Here is a 20949-nt window from a genome sequence, read left to right as displayed (position 1 = left end):
CCACCACTTCAAACTCCTTTACTTCATGGCTTATACCTCAAATAAAACTTTGTTGGTTTTAAAGGTGCCACTGGACTCCAACCTTGTTCTGATACTTCGGACCAACGTGACTATCCACCTGAATCCATTTAGAAACAGGTCAGGCAGGGAGACCTGGAATAAATGAAAGGCTGCTGACCTGTATCTGAACCGTGACCCCAGACGAATGAAGTTTGATCGACTGGAACCTTTTTGGACGGGTCCACGGAGGCGGAAGAAGGCATGATGTTCAACTGCACACTTCCACAAGTGTTTGCAGGCTTTTGGGTGATCCAGCCTAAAGACAAAAGTATGCTCCTGCTCTTTGCCCTGAAAGACAACATACAAAATCAGGTTATGGCATAAGAGACACATTAATACTGGTTTCACCGCTTCAGACAAAAAGTACATTCATTATTGGAGGAAAAAGATTTCCTCTCTAACATGTGCTAGCCCCAACCCAAGAGATAACTATCTACCAGTCCTGTTGTAATGTTCAATATTTAATATTTTTATCTTTGTCCTACATTTCTTCCCGTTTCCTTGGCATACAATAAACCAGAAATAAAATATAAACTGTAGATGACTGTTCAGAGTCTTGTTTATGATGAAGGTGAGCAAACGGCACTTTGATTATAGTGCTCGTTGAACAACAGGAGCTGCAAGGAAGAAAAAGTTACACAGGTTCAAAAATAAGAAAAAAAAAGGTCAAGGCATCGCTTCAGCCATATGCGCTGCTCTGCTGGTCTGATCGAGACCTGCTTGTTTCTTTTATATACCAGAAAGCCAATCTGTACTGCTTAAAAGGTTCCCATGCTAATGATTTAATAGGTTTCTTTGAGAGAAAGAGCCATCTTGAAGGATGTACAGTATTTTTTGCACCATAAGACTCACTTTCCCCCCCCAAAAAAGTGGAGGGAAAAGTGTGTGCGTCTTAAGGAGTGAATACTGCAAAAAATTCACACAAATGCCTCTAAATTCACACAAACGGCTCTAAAAACTAGGTGCGTCTTATGTTCAGGTGCGTCTTATGGAGCGAAAAATACGGTAATTCAACGTTTTCTATTACTCACTACAGCACATGGATCATCGCCAAGTTATTTAGCTGACATGTTCGTAATTGAAAACACAGTAATTAAATGTGGACAGAAAGTGCACCTCTATGTGTGCATGCGTGTCAGAGGCAGAGTATGTTTTAGTTACATCACTGATCGCTCGGCGTTATCGAGAGATTCTAGGGATATTTCAATGGCTAGTGTGCATGAATGGTAGTCTGTGCTTCTGCTGCCAAGATATTTAGGAAACAAAGCTTTACCTTTTCAAAAAAACATATTAAGTAAACTTGGAGCAGCAGCATTGCCCTTTAGGCTAACTTCCTGGTTTCCACCAAATCATATCAAAAATGCTGCCACTTTTAATTTTTAAATTTTAAGGGGAGGGACGGTGGCTCAGTGGTAGAGCATCTGCTTGGGAAGCAGAAGGTCCCAGGTTCAATCCCCGGCATCTCCAAAAAAGGGTCCAGGCAAATAGGTGTGAAAAACCTCAGCTTGAGACCCTGGAGAGCAGGGGAGGGACGGTGGCTCAGTGGTAGAGCATCTGCTTGGGAAGCAGAAGGTCCCAGGTTCAATCCCTGGCATCTCCAAAAAAGGGTCCAGGCAAATAGGTGTGAAAAACCTCAGCTTGAGACCCTGGAGAGCAGGGGAGGGACGGTGGCTCAGTGGTAGAGCATCTGCTTGGGAAGCAGAAGGTCCCAGGTTCAATCCCCGGCATCTCCAAAAAAGGGTCCAGGCAAATAGGTGTGAAAAACCTCAGTTTGAGACCCTGGAGAGCCGCTGCCAGTCTGAGAAGACAATACTGACTTTGATGGACTGAAGGTCTGATTGAGTAGAAGGCAGCTTCATATGTTCAATACTGCTTTAATTTCACCGCAGAAGCAGCCACAGCTTGCAGGGTGGGATGCAACCTCCACCACTAGGGAAGGCTGGGCTAAGGGAAATGTGGTGCCCATGTCAATGCAAGGCAGTTTCGCAGCTGCTACAGCTCCATGCAGGAATGTGGTTTCAGGGTAAATCACCTCAAAGTTTCCTGTGCATATCTTGGACTAATCTCTCACTGAGAAAAGTAGGCAGAAGGCAAAAATTTGCCCTTTACTACCCCGAACAGAAGCTCCAGTCTGCCCCCCCTTAAAGAGCTCAGTATTCTCCAAATCCGGGAAGTCCTGTTTGATATGAGATTTTAATGCAGTCTCTAATAGACAAATGGACAAAAGAAACGCATAAACAGACAAAAAGCAAAAGCCCTCAATTGCCAATAAGTTTTTGGAAACTAGCAGAAGAATTGGACCTGGTTGACGTATAGAGAACACGATATCCAAATTCTAAAGACTTTACCTTCTATTCCCATAGTCATCAAACTTGGTCAAGAATTGACATGTGTTGGCTTTCTACAAATCTGGTCAAAGACTTAATTGAAACAGAAATTCAAACAAGAGTCATTTCAGGTCATAGCCCTGTAATGATAAAGCTCAAAGGTACACGACTGAGACGATCATGGAGGCTAAACACCTCAATTTTGAAAGATAAAGACTTTCTTAAGGAATCTAAGGCTGAAATGGAATCCTTCTTTAAGCAAAACATAATGCAAGATGTAAAGATGAAAGTAGTTTGGGATACTGCCAAAGCCTACTTTAGGGGCCTTGCAATTAGAAGCGGCTCAAGATGCGCCGGTCTGAGCCGCTCCTAAACCGGAAGTCTGGTCAGGGCTTTTTTGTAGCAGGAACTCCTTTGCATATTAGGCCACACAACCCTGATGTAGTCAATCTTCCTGGAACTTACAAAAGGTCCTGTACTAGACAAGGGCAGACAAGGGTAGCCCCAAGTAGAGGGCATTACAGTAATCCACCCTTGAGGTGACCGTTGTATGGATCACAGTTGCCAGGTCGTCATAATCAAGGAAGGGGGCCAACTGTCTCATCCGCCTAAGAGGAAAGAATGCGGATTTAGCAGTGACTGCTATCTGGGCCTCCATAGTCAAGGCAGGCTCCAGCAGCACCCCAAGCTTCTGACCTTGTGCGGCGTTGTCAGTGGCTCACCATCAAAAACTGGTAAGGGGATTTCCCTGCCCAGACCACCACGACTCAGGAGAAAGACCTCTGTCTTCATCAGATTCAGCTTCAGTCGGCTCAGCCTAAGCCATCCAGCGCCAGGTCCAGATTTTCTGGGAAACAGCCAGACCGGCCATCCATCTTCAGCGTACTGATGCCAACTCAGCCCATACCTTGGGGCTATCTGGGTAAGGGGGCGCATACAGATTTTAAGCAATATTGGGAAGAGCACTGCCCCCTGTGGCACACCACAATTAAGTGCATGCCTTTGGGACGACTCTCCCCCAATCGCCACTTTTTGTCCCCGACCCTCCAGGAAGGAGGAAAGCCATTGCAAGGCCAACCCCTGAATCCCTGCATTGACGAGGCATAGGGACAGCAACCGATGGTCCACCGTATCGAATGCAGCTGATAGGTCTAACAACATAAAGCACCGTCAAGCCGCCTCGATCCAGATGCTGCTGGAGGTCATCCAAGAGGGCAACCAGTACTGTCTTGGTCCCATGACCTGGCCGAAAGCTGGACTGATGGGAATCTAGGATGGAAGCGTCCTCCAGAAAACTGTGTAACTGTAGCACTACTGCCCTCTCAATAATTTTATCCAAGAAGGGTAAATTTGAGACTGGCCGATAGTGTGCCAATATGGCCAGGTCCAATGTAGGTTTTTTCAAGAGGGGGCGGACCACGGCCTCTTTAAGAGACATTGGAAAAAGCCCTCGGAGAGGGATCTATTTACGATTTCCTGTAGAGGATATCTAAGCTCCCCCTGGCAAGCTTTAGTTAGCCAAGAAGGGCAAGGGTCCAGATCACATGTTGTTGGGTGCACAGTTGAGAGAATTCCTCCAGGCTGAGTGTTTTAAAACGATTCAAAGCTGGTCCAGAAGACAGGCATCATCCTAGGAGTCCTCAACACCGTATCTGAGACCACGCCACAGGTTCAGGCAGAAAGACAGATGTGCAGTACAAGAGCCTGCTTATTTGCGAGACCTGTTCTTAGGCTCACAAGATAATTTAATTACAAGAAAAGAAGAAATTGAACACAGTCTCTTTTGCACAAATGTGCATTTTGGCAACCCAGCACTCTTCCTTTCTATGTCATTTGCATTTGTACAGCCTATCAACAGAAAAAAGCATTTGCTATAATCATCTTTGAAGTACCACAGAGGCTTAGGCTGCCATTCGAACAGGATTGGCTGCACCACACATCATCAGGTCATACATATAGTGATCGTGCAGTATATTAATAGCATAAAAAGTGTTCATATTTTAAAGATTTGTCTCTGTGATGAGACAGAACAAGAAAGCTTCAGGCAGTAGGGACAGGGCCTACTGCTCTGCGGAAAGGCAAGGGGATTTTTTTTCATTCAAAAGCTTCCCTAAAAATACAGATATTTAATCAAAACCCTTCAACCAATTTGCCCAGAGATTTTCAAACATTTCTTTGGGAGAATGTGATGTTACATTTTACACACACAGCAAAAAAGGCCCAATATTGTGTTTGTCAGATTCTAGATTCTGTAACACATGCACAGACACAACTATAAGATCTTGGTTGTGAGGGAATTTAAACCAAGAGTACTTTGGGAAAGCGACAAAAACGCACACCAAGTTTGTCCCTTTATTAGTATTAGCACAGAACTGAACTTTCTTCCAAAGCCACATGTGTTGTCAAGACAAAAACAAAACAAAAAGAAAACAAAAAATCCTCTCTACAATACTACAGCTTACATGAAAATTCCAAGTGGGCAGCCGTGTTGGTCTGAAGCAGTAGAACAAAGCAGGAGTCAAGTGGCATCTTTAAGATCAACCAATTTTTATTCAGAACGTAAGCTTTCGTGTGCTCTCACAAAAGGACAGACATGTATATCACAGTTGTAGTCTACCCAATCTACAACTGTGATATACATGTCCTTTTGTGATTCACCTAGATTTACAGAAACACCATTTGGCAGGGAATTTTATTACCTTTTATGGCTATCCAGACCAAATGGCCAAGCCACGCTGTTTTATGTGACCATGTGATCAGTTAGTTTGCCCTCTTTATCAACAAACTGCTTGTATTTCAGCTCACAATACCTGATCCCCTCGTCTGATGAAGTGTGCTTGAGAGAGCACACAAAAGCTTACGTTCTGAATAAAAATTGGTTGGTCTTAAAGATGAAAATTTAAAGCAGATACCGTAGTTCAATAATACAGTTTCAAGATATGGTAATAATTAGTTTTCTCACTGGTCTAATAAGTAGTCCTCCCAGGGTTATGGTATTTGGCTAAAATGAATGAATTTTAAGCAGTTTATCTTTAGGAACATTACAAGTCCCGTTCTACTTTTTCCACAACAATTTTCCAAGTTCCTACAGTTAACATACCAAAATTGTTATCCATAATGCATCTGTTGATATTATGTTGATAAATAGGGCAAAACTGTTATCATAATAGAAAAGACAGACAACACCAAGCAGAAGTTAAAGAAACAATTTTAGCCATTTATGAATACAAGGTCCCCCTCATGACATGTTCCATTTGTCTTGAGCACTAGATAGAGATACTGAACCACCAAACCATTCCCTGACTAATAAATGCAAGGGCTAATCTAAAGATAAACTCCTTAGCAGGTGGGACCTTAAGATTACCTTCTCGCAGACAGCTCTGAAACCAAGAGGTAGCAGGGAGTTATATTCAGCTACTCAGTAAACATTTGCTTAGTTAAATGAACATGTGTTTAAATGTCTCCACTGAAATAAGTGTTTAATTTTGGCTGTGTTGTATCACAGATTATCTATTTAGTTCTCCAACACTGCCCATCTCTTGGATTTAGGGAGAAATTTAAAAAAACACACACATACATATATGTAAAAAAATACATGTATGACAATTATTCCAGGAGCCAGGAAAAAACGTGTTTAAAAAGGAGCCCCTCTGATGTAGACTTAATCTCTGCTAGCCAGTCCAAACAGGATGTTTTAAGCTTCGCAAATGCACATGGATTTCGGAAAGATTCTAATCTACTATTCCACTATTCTAATCTACTGTTCCAAATAAGAAATACACTAAAACAGCTTGACGTTCCTTTTCAATGAAACAGCTACTTTGAGGTCTACCCAGACAACACAATCACTGAACCGAACAGCAACTTCAGCAACTCAGGCTTATTCGCATGCTCATCTTCTAACATTGTATATGCCATTAAATACCAACAATGATTTTCAGTTCTCTACATAATTATGGGGAAGCCTCTACAACTTTGTACAAAGAAATCAAGTAGGTATAAAGCACATTCCATACTGATTATAAGACATGAAGATGGCATGGTAGTTTCCTACATGCACTAGAGCCAAAACTTCTGAAGGCTTTAAAAGTATGCCTATGCATCCTAATAAAAATATGTGTTTAGGCATGTCCACACAGGGACCTAAAGGGATATATACATTTAGACTGCACCACAAAAAAACCCTTTCTTACTGCTTAAATCGTGTTTTATGCACTTAAGAACCCCTTTTAAACAAATGCTTTGGGCATGATTAAGCCTTCTGCAATGTGTTTAAAGATGCATCTATTGACAGAAAAACCTTCTTTCATCTACGAAAGGACACTTTTGGAGGCAATTCAATGACAACAACGAAACTACAAGCACAATTTTATAGCCGTGATCCCATCTAAAACATGGTAAAATAGGGAGGTCTTTTCTTCTACCTGTTCATCATCTTCAACCACCACCAGTGTTAATTTATTCTTTTTGAAGTCCAGCCTGGTTATCTTTGGCCTGTGAAGTTAGGAAAAAAATACATAACCGGTCATACATCTGTACTTTACTGTAAACTACACTTGCTATATTCTGCTTATGTACTAAGATACCATACATTATCTTATGATGTAAATTAAAATATATAAAAACTGCAAGTTAACTAATAGGATCTAATGAAACACACAGGTGGATGCATCAACAGTTTCAACACAAACACAACCAATTGAACTTTCTGTGTTTGTGGGTGTTTGTATCAGATTCAATTACATTGCTTCCCTAGATGTTTTCTAGGGAATTAAATGATTAGGCTTGCCAATCCCCAGGTCCCAGTGGGGGTAATTCCGCTTTCCCAGGCTCCTTCCCGCCCCCAGTCAGCTGGCCAGCGGGGAGAAGCCCTGCCCCCAGAGGACCATGTGCCTTTGCACCTCTGGAGGCTTCAGACTCCGATTGAAAAGCTTCCTCTTGGGATGGTGTGTCTGTGTTACTTTGAAGAAGTTGGCAGCAACTCGTGAGTAGAGAGGCCAATCCCTCGCTTCAGAGTCGCCAGAAATGAGGGGAGGGGGGGAGGGAAACGTCTGCTGAGCACTTCATTATTCCCTATGTGGAGATCAATTCTCATAGGGTATAATGGAGAATTGATCTGGAGGTTTTGAGGGCTCTGGGGGAGCTGTTTTTTGAGGTAGGGGCACCAAATTTTCAGTATAGTATCTAGTGCCTCTCCCCAAAGTACCCCCAAAGTTTCAAAACGATTGGACCAGGGGTCCAATTCTATGAGCCCCAAAAAAAGGTGCCCCTATCCTTCATTATTTCCTATGGAAGGAAGACATTTAAAAAGGTGTGCTGTCCCTTTAAATGTGATGGCCAGAACTCCCTTGGAGTTCAGTTATGCTTGTCACAGCCTTGTGGCTCCGCCCCCAATGTCTCCTGGCTCCACCCCCAAAGTCCCCAGATATTTCTTGAATTGGACTTGGCAAGCCTATAAATGATATTTAAGCAAAATACTGTTTATCATTTTTTTTATTAGTCTGGTGCTTTGAGGGGAAGGCCTGGGTAAACAAATGGCCCTACCATCTTTATCACTCAAGTATTTTATATTAATTCCAATATAATCCAAATGATCATATTCAAATAAGCACTCTAACACAACAGTCACTAATTTTGCAAAACACTCAAACCAAAGAGTACGTTCACTTCTATGAACTTTGCCTCTTCTCACCAAGGAAAGTGTTGTTGGTGGAGAAGGCATATATCAGAGATTGCCAGCAAGGAATAATGTTTGCCTGGATTTCAAATAGTTTAGGCCGGGGTGTCAAACATGCGGCCCGTGGGCCAAACCGGCCTGCCCAGGGCTTCAATCAGGCCCATGGGGCTCTCTTCTCCCCCTTCCCACTCCTGCCCTCACTCTGTGAAGTTCCGAGGCTGCTGACAACATTCCCAGCTCCTTCTGCCTTCTCTTTGCAGAGGCTAAAGCTGAAAGCAAAGCTGCAAAGAAAATGCAGAATGGATTTTCTTTGCAGGCTTCTGGACAGAGCAGACATGAACAGAAAATCCATTCCATGTTTTCCTTGCAACTTTGTCTATGTGTTTCAATAGAGAGGAACTTCCCAGCATTCCTATGGCCAGCTGAAGCTTCCTGGAGCTGTGTCCGGGCAAACCAAGCATTGATGCTTTGAGTCAGCTTTGTCTCTTCTCAGTGGAGTGAGAACTAGTGCCTAGTGAGTACTCTGACTTGGGAACCCACAGCTAAAGGGGTATATTAGACTGGAGAGCCATTGCTAATATGAATAGAGGGGTGGGGAGAGAGACGCTTGCAATACCTTGTCATTTAATGTTTTCCCAGGCTAAGAGCATTTTATTTTTTCAAGTGTGATCCTTGTGCTTTTTCTTGATGTTTTGTTTTTAAAATTGCATTGCGAAATCCCACTATCCCCCCCTTTCTGTTTTAAACAAAATATTACAAGAGTTTTAAGCACGTTTATATTTTAAGTTAAAAAAATGATATATTTGTATTGACCTGTGGCCTCTATAAAGTCTATATCTCTGCTATCTGGCATTACATTTTAGGCCACACATGGCTCGACCCCACAAAGTCCCATTTATGTCAGATCCGGCCCTCCTAACAAATGAATCTGACTCCCCTGATTTAGGTGTCCTTATAAAAAAGCTAGACTGCAAACTCTGAAAGAATTAGGAACGATCCAACTTACCAGAAGAATAAACCAATCTTGGTTTCCCCTTCAAACACAAGAACTCCTGTGGGTGTTAGTCCAAGGCTATAATCATTACCATCTCTTGCCTAATTGACAGCAATTAACATATTCAGTCAGAATATCCTCACAGGTGCTATTACATGCTAGTACATTTTACCTTTGGTTTAAATATACTTTCACTTATTGTCAAGACTGAGCATTTAATCTTGCTGCAGTATCGTAAGTATCTCAATTAGACAAGCCCTGCTACTATGCATACATTCTAATCTCGCAACAGCATTATTAATTATCTCAAACTCTACTGCTATGCATGTATTCTGTTCTAGTGAACTCCCTCTTACCTAAAAGAAAGAATAGTCATCATTTTTATTAAGTTTAATTTTTATACTTTGAATTGTTTGTGACAGAACTAGCCCCCTTAACTTGTGCAAACAGAAGGTCCTTCCACTTGGAGAAATAAACAAATGAAAACATGTCACTTTCTTATGAACATATATGAACATATGAAGCTGCCTTATACTGAATCAGACCCTGGGTCCATCAAAGTCAGTATTGCCTTCTCAGACTGGCAGCAGCTCTCCAGGGTCTCAAGCTGAGGTTTTTCACACCTATTTGCCTGGACCCTTTTTTGGAGATGCCAGGGATTGAACCTGGGACCTTCTGCTTCCCAAGCAGATGCTCTTCCCAAGCCACTGAGCCACCGTCCTCTACTGGATAGAACCACTGGTCTATCAAGTCTCAGACCAGCAGGACCTTTCCAGAGTTCCACATAATCTGTTACTTGATCATTTTTACTGGAATGCTGGAGGTTGAACCTGAGACCTTCTACATGCCTAATGGATGTCATGGCCTGGACTCAGAGTTCTGTGAATTCTCTCCTGCAGCCCTCTAAACTATATCTTACACCATTCCCAAGGATTATCTAGCCCCCAAGAGTGACTTGGAATGGGGCACAGGGACGTGTGGCAGACAAATGGGAGAGTCCACATGCAAAGTCTCTGGATCTTGCACAATGTATTTGTCAAGCGTGCTTATTTCTGTGACATAATGGGTTCTTAGACACAGAGCAGATCTCCCGCTCTTTACTCCTCCCCCCTTCTTTACGACCATGGGGCAAGTAATAAATCCATCTGGCCCAAGGATGTTTATGCTACAGCCTGAAGAAGAAGAAGAAGAAGAAGAAGAAGAAGAAGAAGAAGAAGAAGAAGAAGAAGAAGAAGAAGAAGATATTGGATTTATATCCCGCCCTCCACTCCGAAGAGTCTCAGAGCGGCTCACAATCTCCTTTACCTTCCTCCCCCACAACAGACACCCTGTGGGGTGGGTGGGGCTGGAGAGGGCTCTCACAGCAGCTGCCCTTTCAAGGATAACCTCTGCCAGAGCTATGGCTGACCCAAGGCCATTCCAGCAGCTGCAAGTGGAGGAGTGGGGAATCCAACCCGGTTCTCCCAAATAAGAGTCCGCACACTTAACCACTACACCAAACTGGCTCTACCACTGGCTGGTACCACTTTCAAGTCACCTCTCTCACAGGTTCATACAGACAGCCCTTATCTTCTGCTAGAGAAGTGTGAGAATGGGAGATGTTTTTAGTAGCCTAGATTCCTTAGTATGAAAAGAGATAGTGTTTGGCAACCTTTGAAACCATGACTCAAGTATGCATCTGTAATGTAACCTTTGAAGATATCCTATATAGCAACTGTGCAACTCTGTATAAGCCATTACTCCCAAGGATTGTGTCCTTGGTACAGCTTCTGAGTTTCTTAAATAAAACAGCTTTGATTTCAAACAAAAGACTGCTTATTGAGAAATATCGACGCTTGACAATATTGTTGGTTGCTTTGGGCTGTTTTAAAAGGATATACAATACGGTAATTTTAAAACAACAACAATGCACACTACAGCCACATGAGACATTTTCCATATAGTTATTACAGACTGGAAGCCTGTATTCTTTATGCACTTCACTGAGTTGTCACCCAGGTCCTAGTTACATTCGTTGGAAGAAAAAAAATTACCAATTTAATAGAATTTGTCTTTACGTAATGCAAAATTCCAATTTATTTTCATCTCCATAGCTTTCAAAATAGGGTTAGCAATTCCTCGTGTACTGAATGCACTACTGTGAATTCTGTTTCCCTGATACAGCAGCTGGGCATATAAGCAGCAGATTTCAACTGCAATCTTAAACATACATCTTCCTCAGTCCACTATAGTCACTGGTCTTGGAGAGGTGTAACTCTGCAAGCCTTTAACAGGCTGCATGAGAAACCAAACCCACACATTCTTATATTACATCACGTATACAGCCTACAAGTTTCATCGTATTGTTTTCTTTCTATTTCATTTTTGTAATGCTACACTAAAAACATAACCATTCCACAAAACGTTGCACTTCAGACACTTACCTTAACTATGTGCATGTCTACGCCATACATTTCCAACCATTTTGCTTTGTTCAAATAATTTGTTTCTGCCTGGGCTGGGGTCTGTCCCCTGAAGTTTACGTTATGAAAGAAAAAAAGTCACATGTAATGAAACAAAGAGAACCAAAGAGAAAAACCTCATGGGTCTGCAGAAGCAACCAAGTGATGCTGGTCTCCAAGCTCAATTTTACTCGTGCCCAATGACCTTATCAGAACTTCTTCCCCTGAAATGCTAGGATGGGAAAGTATTTTATTACCAAATTAATAAGTGGAACCTTAGAGACGTTGCCAATCAGAGATGCCATGACTGTAGGTATCCAGATGGCACACAGTGTTGTCCAGACAACTTAACACCCAATCTTCGCTATAGTGGAAGTTGCTGCAGTTGGTAAGAACTGGAGAAAGGCACTCTACACATATACAGCACTACTTTTCATTAACTCTCTAAACTGAGAAAGAAAAACGCACACCTCCATGCTATCTCATATTTTGGATTCTACAGACCCACAATGGCTTCTGATGCCAAGACCAGTCACTGGTGATAAAATTAAAGCAAACCCAATAGATGCATTGTTCCAGCTGCCACTTATCTAGGCACACAAATTTTGCCAGAGGATGAGTCATATTTCCTTTGTGTGACTGTTGCCATTTCAACCAGCGGTTACAACGTTTTACCTACTATGTTTCCTTGAGTTAGGACAAACTGTAGGACACACATATGTTGAAATGCATAATCTCTTTTGTCACTGCATAAATAGAACAAGAGGCGGGTGCCAGCAGGAACAGAAACCTTTTCCCTAGGACAACAATATCTATACTGAATTCACAGAATAACTGGAACAGATCGAGATGTTTTCACATCATTGTTTGGGCATTCGTTACCTGTATTCCTTCCATTTTTCAAAGATGGCAAGTTCCATCTCTTCAGTTTGGTTAGGCACAAACCTGAACTCCGACACTACGTCTGGGACATGCTCAGCAGGGTCGTAGTCACCAAGTTCAGCTGCAAAGAGAAATATTTCAAGCAGAATTCCAGAAAGGGATGCATTTTCTAATTAACTGACTGGAACGGGGCCGAATCCAAGTTATCTAAACTGATAAGTTATTTCACTTCAACTGGAGTGTTCAAGTGGTCTAGATGTTTAATTTTTTCAGCTTTATATTTTTTCAGATGGAAGAAGGTCGGCATCAAGTTCTTTTTTATTCTTTTATGCTAAATATGTAAGTTAAGACATCCACACACCCGGTATCATTACTTTAAAATTAAATCTTTACTAAAGTAAATGTAAAAAATGAATAAATCAATCAAATTAAATCTGGGCTGGAGGAATTAACGAATTAATAAAATGAAAGGCTGGACGGGAGGAAGGCTGCAGTCACGAGAGCATGAGAGTGGTGAGTCAGTTAGCATTAGAACGAGGGAACATATAGTTCGTTGCATCAGGGTTTTTTATTTTGCTTTGTAGCATCTTTACTATTCCCATGTTCAGTATTGCACTAAAAATTACAACCCACTTGTTTGATCTTGAGCACTTACAAACCAGGGCCATACCCAGCAGGGGGGGCTCAGGGGCGGTGCCCCCTTATAGAATCTGAAGCACCCCACCCAATCTTAGGGAAGATTAGGGAAGACTGGGTGAGGGCACTGCAGATTCTATGGGGGGTACCTCCCCATGTTTCTCTCTTGCTGGCTTTGGCCTTGTTTACAATAAACTTGTTATACTCCCTGGGTCTGCATGCCTCTTCAGTCACAGATAAAAGGTGCTTGCTGTGAAAGAAGACAGGGGTGCTCTGGACCCTCCCAGACAGACCCATACCAGAGTGGTGGCAGCCAACAGAAGGTCCTCCCTGGTCCTCTGCTTGTGACAACTTCCAAAATGCTGCCTGCCTGATTTAGAGGATTGCTGTCAAAGCTAGCTTAGGTTCCAGCTGATTTAAACAACATCTACACAGTTGACACTAAGTTTGAAGTCTTTACTACTGCATTTGCTGTTGTCCATATGAGTAGGAAAAATCTATGGCCAACTCAGATTTGCTGGTCAGATGTTAAGGCAAGAAGATCTTTAACTGCTGCCTGAAGCTCCAGTTGGGAAATTAGGATCTTTCCATCTCACCACTACCCAAAAACAGAAACCCTTATGCAATTAGGATCCACTTAATGACTTGGTTCCTATCTTGAACTTCTGCAGGTACAAGGGGCATTCCTGCCTCTCATGGCAGCCCACAATATTCCTTGAAACACTGTTCCTAGGCAAAGAGGGGCCTCTAAAATAGCTTGAAAGGAATCGGAGATCTCCCATGGAAGAAGGAACTCAGTGAAAAATGGGACATATTGTGCCCAGAGATTTTAGGCAAGATCCAAGACAATATGCCTATTTTTGTCTTCCCCTACTACGACTTGTCTTTACCTGTTGTATGTAGCAATGCAGGAAAGACAAGCATGTTTATTTCTTTCCTTATGCCTTTGTCCCACCTAATGGATGAGGCTTCTTACTTTGCATCTGAGTAAGTGAGCTCTAATTCATGAACGCCTACACTGGAATAAATGTTGTAAGTCTTGTGGTGCCACTGGACTCCAGTCTTATTTTACTGCTACAGGCTAACATGGCTACTCCCATCTAGAACTACTTTTTTTTCTAGAGGATCAGATGCAATGTTCCCTCTAAGCTGTGGAGTCTTGTGAGCAAAAATTCTACTTTGTGAGCTACAGGCATTAAAGTTGTGAGCAACTGGCATTACAATTGTGAGCTAGTGCATAAATTAGTTTGCTCTGGCAGATGGTCACTGCAATGGCCTCTCCTGCATTACTGCATCCGTAGCAACACCTTCTCGCTGGTCCCCCCCGTTTTCACAGAGTTTGCTACGTCATGGTGCGACCGAATTGTCCGGCGGTATAACCGGATGGGCAGGCTGGGCCCACCAACTTCGTCAGCCTAAGAGAAGGAAAACTCTAACATCAAACCCGGGCAGATAGAGCTCGTTAATGTAACACCTACCACCTGGAGGACTCACTGCCGGCGTCCCGGCTTACTGGGCCATGGCAGATGACCCCCAGGTGAAAGGGTGGAGCCAGTACCGCGCACACTGCGCTTCACCTAAAAAATTCCTCTGCGCAGGCCTGAAGGGCATATCCACACACACAACCCACAACGCATCAAGTCCTGCGGCGATAGGCAAGGGGCGAAACGGCAGGTGGAAGGTGCCACTGGAAGCCGCAGTCCCGATCCTGCATGTAGGCGGTTCAGGATATTGGTCGCCTGATGCTAACCCGGAGACGAAAGCATCTTTCGGCAGCACCCTGAACGACCAAGCAGCCTTATCTAGGGACAGCACTGCTTGCTCCACACGGAGAGGGGCCTAGAAAAGGTGGCCTAAACAAAGCTCGTCTCCCCCACCCCAGTTGGCTAGCCGCGGTCAACGGGCATAAGAATCGCACTGCTACAGCACCAACCCCAAATCAGACTTTTCCCTGCAGCTACTGTGGCCGGACCTGCCTGTCCCGCATTGGTCTTGTCAGCCACCAGCGAGCCTGCAGCAAACGTGGACTATTGCACCCTTCTTAAATCTTCGTTCGCGAAGCCAAGCCGAGGAGGGCCATTTTTTCCTGAGCTGAGACAAAAATGTGTGAGCTGGAGGCTAAAAAATTGTGAGCTAGCTCACACTAACTCAGCTTAGAGGGAACACTGATCAGATATACCATTGGGGGGGGGAAGCCTGTGCCCATAACCTTGCCTCCCCTACCATATCTAAAGCAAGGATTTGTTTCTTGTACCCTATCTTCGTCTCTAAGCATACAGAAATAATCTAATTTAAATTTACACACAACGTTTTGAACAAGAAAAAATAACACTCGAAGCCAGCATTGGTTTGGTGATAGTAAATGAATGAATAGTTAGAACCTCACAGTGCATGAATAGTACAGTGGTTAGAACCTTTAAACTGTAGCCATGATATTAAGGAACTCAGGGGTGGCATTATTTACAAGCTCCAGTATAAAAATCCATTTCTGATGTTAAGGACATGCATAAGCTGCTTTTGCAGAATCTTATTTTATTCAAATATTCAATGCAGCAATTCCACATGGAATGAATTCCGCCTTAGATTTAACACCTTTTCTATGAGCTTATGTTTTAAGAGAGTTGCCTTTAAGGATTAAGCATCTGTGGCTTGAAACTGTTTTTAAGCAAGTGATTCCGTGCTCTTCCGTTGAGACCCGCTAATGCTGCTTCAGAGTAATTGACTAGGTGCACGAATAGCCATGGAGCATTGGGTAAGCGTCCGTCTTTTGTTTGAATGTCTCCTGTCTTTCTGTGCTTTTTTGAATACTGGTTATTTTCTTATGATTTATGTTATAGTTCCAAAATAGGAGTATAACGATCAGGAAGAAGTGAACCACAAAGCTCATGATTGTCTAGAATACGTGTCGTCATCATTTTTTATACTTCTACACAGTCTTCTGTGAGTCCTAAGTTTCTTCACAACTCTATTGGAACACTGGAGGATTTTTGAGACTTTGTCTCAGCTGCACTGCTAGTTTGTTCACAGCAACTCTAACAGATGAAATAAGGAACTCTTACAACGAGCAAAGATGCGAGTTATACACCTTTTATCTGTTGGACGCTTCATTGTTTCTTTGTGTATATATGAAGCGAATGAAACATTTATACATAATTCCTGTATGTAAATGGAATAATATTGTCTTCTGAAATAGTGAAAAGTGCATAGAAAAAATTATAAAAATGAATTGATAAGTGAAATATTGAAGTTGTGGTGTAATATATATAAGTAACTCCTTGAGAGTAAGAAATTTTGTAACACAGGTGTTTCCTCTTTACTCATCTCCTACTGTGTTTATCCCGTGTGGTTGATATACCCACCTGGAGACTGACAACCCTAGCTATGCTGCTCTCTCTCACACACACAAACACATTCGTACCCACCCACTTACTTGCTCTAAAATGAAAGCAAAACAAACGGAGGGGCTGTGCTCTGAAGAGCTTCTTCTACTGACCCTTCCCCATGAAGTACTTCCTGCTTCCTGCTCAACTTTAAAAAGGCACACAAACACACAAGCATTTGAAACCGAAACTGTTTGCAGGTTTCTAAACTTGTCTGAGATCTAGAGGTACACGGTGGGGGCGGGGGTTCCCCCCGCTGGCCAGCTGGCTGGGGGCGGGGGTTCCCCCCGCTGGCCAGCTGGCTGGGGGCGGGGGGAAGCCTGTAAAATCATAGAATCATAGAGTTGGAAGGGACCAGTCTATGGTCATCTAGTCCAACCCCCTGCACAATGCAGGAAACTCACAAATACCTCCCCCTAAATTCACAAGATCTTCATTGCTGTCAGATGGCCATCTAGCCTCTGTTTAAAAACCTCCAAGGAAGGAGAGCCCACCACCTCCCGAGAAAGCCTGTTCCACTGAGGAATTGCTCTAATGGTCTCCTAACGTCGAGCCGGAAACTCTTGATTTAATTTCAACCCATTGGTTGTGGTCCTACCTTCTGGGCCCACAGAAAACAATTCCACAACATCCTCTATATGACAGACCTTCAAGTACTTGAAGATGGTGATCATATCACCTCTCAGCCGCCCCCTCTCCAGGCTAAACATCCCCAGCTCCTTCAACCTTTCCTCATAGGACTTAGTCTCAAGATCCCTCACCATCTTCGTCGCCCTCCTCTGGACCCGTTCCAGCTTGTCTATATCCTTCTTAAACTGTGATGCCCAAAAGTGAACACAATACTCCAGATAAGGTCTTACCAGAGCAGAGTAAAGTGATACCATCACATCATGTGATCTGGACACTATACTTCTGTTGATACAGCCCAAAACTGCATTTGCTTTTTTAGCCACCGCATCACACTGTTGACTCATGTTCAGCGTATGATCCACTAAGACCCCTAGATCCTTTTCGCACATACTACTGCTAAGACAAGTTTCCCATATTCTATAACCATGCATTGGATTTTTCTTACCTAAATGCAGAACTTTACATTTATCCCTGTTAAAATTCATTTTATTGGTTTTCCAACTTGTCAAGGTCATCCTGTATCCTGTTTCTGTCTTCTTCTGTGTTTGCAACCACTCCCAATTTAGTATCATCTGCAAATTTAATAAGCATTCCCTCTATTCCTTCATCCAAATCACTGATGAAGAGGTTGAACAAAACAGGTTCCAGGACAGATCCCTGAGGCACTCCACTTGTCACTCCTCTCCAAGAGGATGAGGAACCATTCACAAGCACTCTTTGGGTGCAATCTGTCAACCAGTTACAGATCCACCTAATGGTAACAGGATCCAAACCAACTTGTCAACAAGGATAGTATGTGGAACCTTATCAAAAGCCTTACTGAAATCGAGATAAACAATGTCTACAGCATTCCCCCGATCCAGCAAGGTAGTCACTTTCTCAAAAAAAGAGATCAGGTTAGCCTGACATGACTTGTTCTTGAGAAAACCATGCTGGCTCTTAGTAATCACATCCATTCTTTCTAAATGTTCCAAGACCGACTGTTTGATGATTTGTTCTAAAACTTTTTCAGGTATAGACGTCAAGCTGACGGGTCGGTAGTTACCCGGATCCTCTTTTTTCCCCTTCTTGAAGATGGGGACAACATTCGCCTGCCTCCAATCTTCCAGCACCTCTCCTGTTCTCCAAGAATTTCCAAAAATAATAGCCAGAGGCTCAGAAACTACATCCACAAGCTCTTTTAGAACCTTTGGATGCAATCATCTGGCCCTGAGGACTTAGTTTGGGTTACTGGGTAACTGTGGGTTATTCCTACTGTTCCTTCAGTGGGCAGGAAACACTTTTTTCCCCTTCCTGCTGGCGCCTTCAGAATAACCCCACCTCTCAGTTGTGGAACTCTGAAAGCAGTGCTGTCTTCCCTCTATCTAGATGGACTGTATACAGAAACACTAACAAGAAAAACACTGAAACAAACCAACAGTAACCCACAGAGATGTCCTCTGAACCTCTGAGGAGAAGGACCCCTCACAGTAAGTCCAATCGGCGCAGAAGTGTCTCAGCTGCAGTAGGAGAAGGTTCTTGGATCTAGAACAGAGCTGCTGGTAAGGTGAATGAGACGTGATTTGCTTTTCTAAAACTGCTGGGGAGCATTACCTAGGGTTGATGTGGGAGGTAACTGTGTGTGTGCTTGGTGCCTGCTGGAGAGGGGTTTCTGGCAAACAGTAACCATAAATTCAAATAGTACTAGAAATACAATAGTACAAAGGAGATAGAATGTAGTCTGAATAAACAGGATAGTAGACAGACGATGAAAGAACTGGGAGTGGTGAGATGTCCTTCAAATCTCTGAGAAGGACCCCCTCACGGTAAGTCCAATGGGCTGCTCTTCCTCAGAGGTTGTTGGACATCTCTGTGGGACCTCCCAGAGCAGTCCCTTAAGTGGGTGGGTGTCAGGTCTTTGGTGCCCCTCCCGGTCCCCCGGCGTCGCCGTTGCCCCACCCGGGCACTCTGGGGCGTTCCCCGGAGGTCTCAGAAACAGGGGGGTGGGCACTGGGTTACTTCACCGCAGGCCCCCGTTCCCTCCTGGCTGTGCTATGGCTCCTGTCCCTCTCTCTTGCGAGGCAGCCTCTTTGCGCATCAGCCAGCTCTCCTCAGCGACCTCCTCCCTCCCTCCTTTTATGCTTCCCGACCCATCCTCCCCCCTCCCAGGACCTGCCCCTCTCTGGCTCCTCCCCCCTTCAAAGCCCCAGACGCCCAGGAGAGGTGCGTCGGGGCCGGGCTGACTGGGCGTGCCTCGGGCGTCCCAGCCCTCAGCGGCGTGCTGCAAGGGAGCGTCTCGTGCTGCGACGAGCTGAATGGCTCTCCCTCTTGCTCTCCGGCGTCTTGCCCCGGCCAGACCTCACGGACTCGAAACCGGGCTCGCCGTCTGGGAGGCGTCGCTCGGGTGGCTGCTTTCGCCCCGTCAGGTGAGGGGTGGGGCCTCCACAGGGGCTTGGAGAGGTGGGGGGGCTCTTGGGGCGATGCCGGGGGCTTGGAGCGGCTGGCAGGCGCCGGGGGGTCTCCTCCGCGCAGTCCCTGCCCGGGCTGGGCGGGACAGTGGGTCTTCATCATCATTGGCTTCACCCAGAACATGCTGCAGAACCTTCCTTCCAAATGCAGCGTCAGCTGAAGCCATGGAATGCAACTTGTAATGTCTTACAAACGGAGACAATGAGGACCAAGTGGCTGCTCTGCACATTTCTTCCACCAAAGCTCGATTCAGAATAAATGCGTTGGTAGATACACTTCTGAGCGAGTGTGCTGTGATGCCCTTGGGTATCTGTAATCCTGAAGCTTCCATGATGCACGCCTTGAGTACTGCACTTATTGAAGAGGTGGACATTTTCCCCCAATTCATGGAGGAGAGATGTTGATGAACATATCCGTCATCCTCATAGCCCTGGATCTCAAGAAGAATAGCTTTAAAGCTCTACGCACGTCTAAAGTATGCCACACAAATTCCTTGGGATGTTTTGGCTGAGGGCAGAAAGTAGGCAGATAAATTTTCTGGGCCCAGTAGAACCTGGAAGCGGCCTTGGGTAAAAATGTAAGACCACTTTTTCCTTGTGAAAGACACAAAGGCCTGACTTGACCGACAGAGCCCCCAGTTCGGATACCCTTCGAGCTGATGTTATGGCGATTAGGAAAAGAGTTTTCATCCGTACCTATTTCAGATCAACCTCCTTAAGGGGTTTGAAAGGTTTCTTGATGAGAGCTGTCAGGACGGTAGGACGATGCCATGTTGGAAAGCGGTGAATTGTAGGTGGTGACTTTAAGGTCGCACCTTGTAAAAATAACTGAATGTGTGGATGTTGTGACAACCTATATCCCCCTGTGTGAGGAATCACTATAGTCAATGCCGCTATCTGTCTGTGCAAAGTAGCCAGCTTCAAGCCTGAAGATAGCCCATCCTGTAGAAATGCCAGAACTGCCACTATCAAGGGAGAAAGGGATGGCACCTTCTTTCTGCGGCACCAACGGACAAACGCCTTCTAAGTTGTATTGTATATGCGTAAAGTGAATGGTCTTCTCGATGCCAGCATGATGTCAGTCACTTTTGCTGAGTAACCTAGACCTCTATAGATTTCCCACTTAATCATCAAGTGGTTAGATGGAACCAGTCCGGATCGGGATGACATATTGGACCCTGGAGAAGCATGTCGGCAATGGCTGGCAGGCGAAATGGCTGATCCGTGGACATTTCTGTTAACATTGAAAACCATGGTCAATGTAGCCAGAACAGAGATACTAGAATAATCTCTGCTTGAAGATCTCTGATCCTCCTGATAACCCTGGGTGCTAATGGAACTGGGGAAAAGGGATACAGAAGGCCCGGGGGCCAGGGAGCTGTCAGTGCATCTGTCTGTTCGGCCTCCAGATGGAAGAACCTGGAAAAAACCCTTGGCTCTCACTTCCAGGAGACTGATGGGTAGTCGACTTTCAG

The 20949-nt window shown here is 44.2% G+C and overlaps 1 protein-coding gene across 1 annotated transcript in view; it reads right to left on the bottom strand.

Moving 5' to 3' along the window:
- Positions 1–20949, bottom strand: part of EPB41L5 (erythrocyte membrane protein band 4.1 like 5) — a 125103-nt gene that overhangs the window by 60536 nt on the left and 43618 nt on the right. The window contains exons 7-11 of the mRNA XM_060262450.1: positions 12382–12502; positions 11482–11569; positions 9071–9159; positions 6812–6881; positions 179–348 (exon numbers count right to left, since the gene is read on the bottom strand). Coding sequence (XP_060118433.1) covers positions 179–348; positions 6812–6881; positions 9071–9159; positions 11482–11569; positions 12382–12502 — 538 coding nt within the window. The remainder of the gene's footprint in view (positions 1–178; positions 349–6811; positions 6882–9070; positions 9160–11481; positions 11570–12381; positions 12503–20949) is intronic.

This window comes from Heteronotia binoei, chromosome 21, assembly GCF_032191835.1.
Source record: "Heteronotia binoei isolate CCM8104 ecotype False Entrance Well chromosome 21, APGP_CSIRO_Hbin_v1, whole genome shotgun sequence".
Taxonomy (NCBI): domain Eukaryota; kingdom Metazoa; phylum Chordata; class Lepidosauria; order Squamata; family Gekkonidae; genus Heteronotia; species Heteronotia binoei.
The sequence above is the reverse complement of the archived record's forward strand: the minus strand, read 5'-3'. Positions and strand labels throughout refer to the sequence as shown.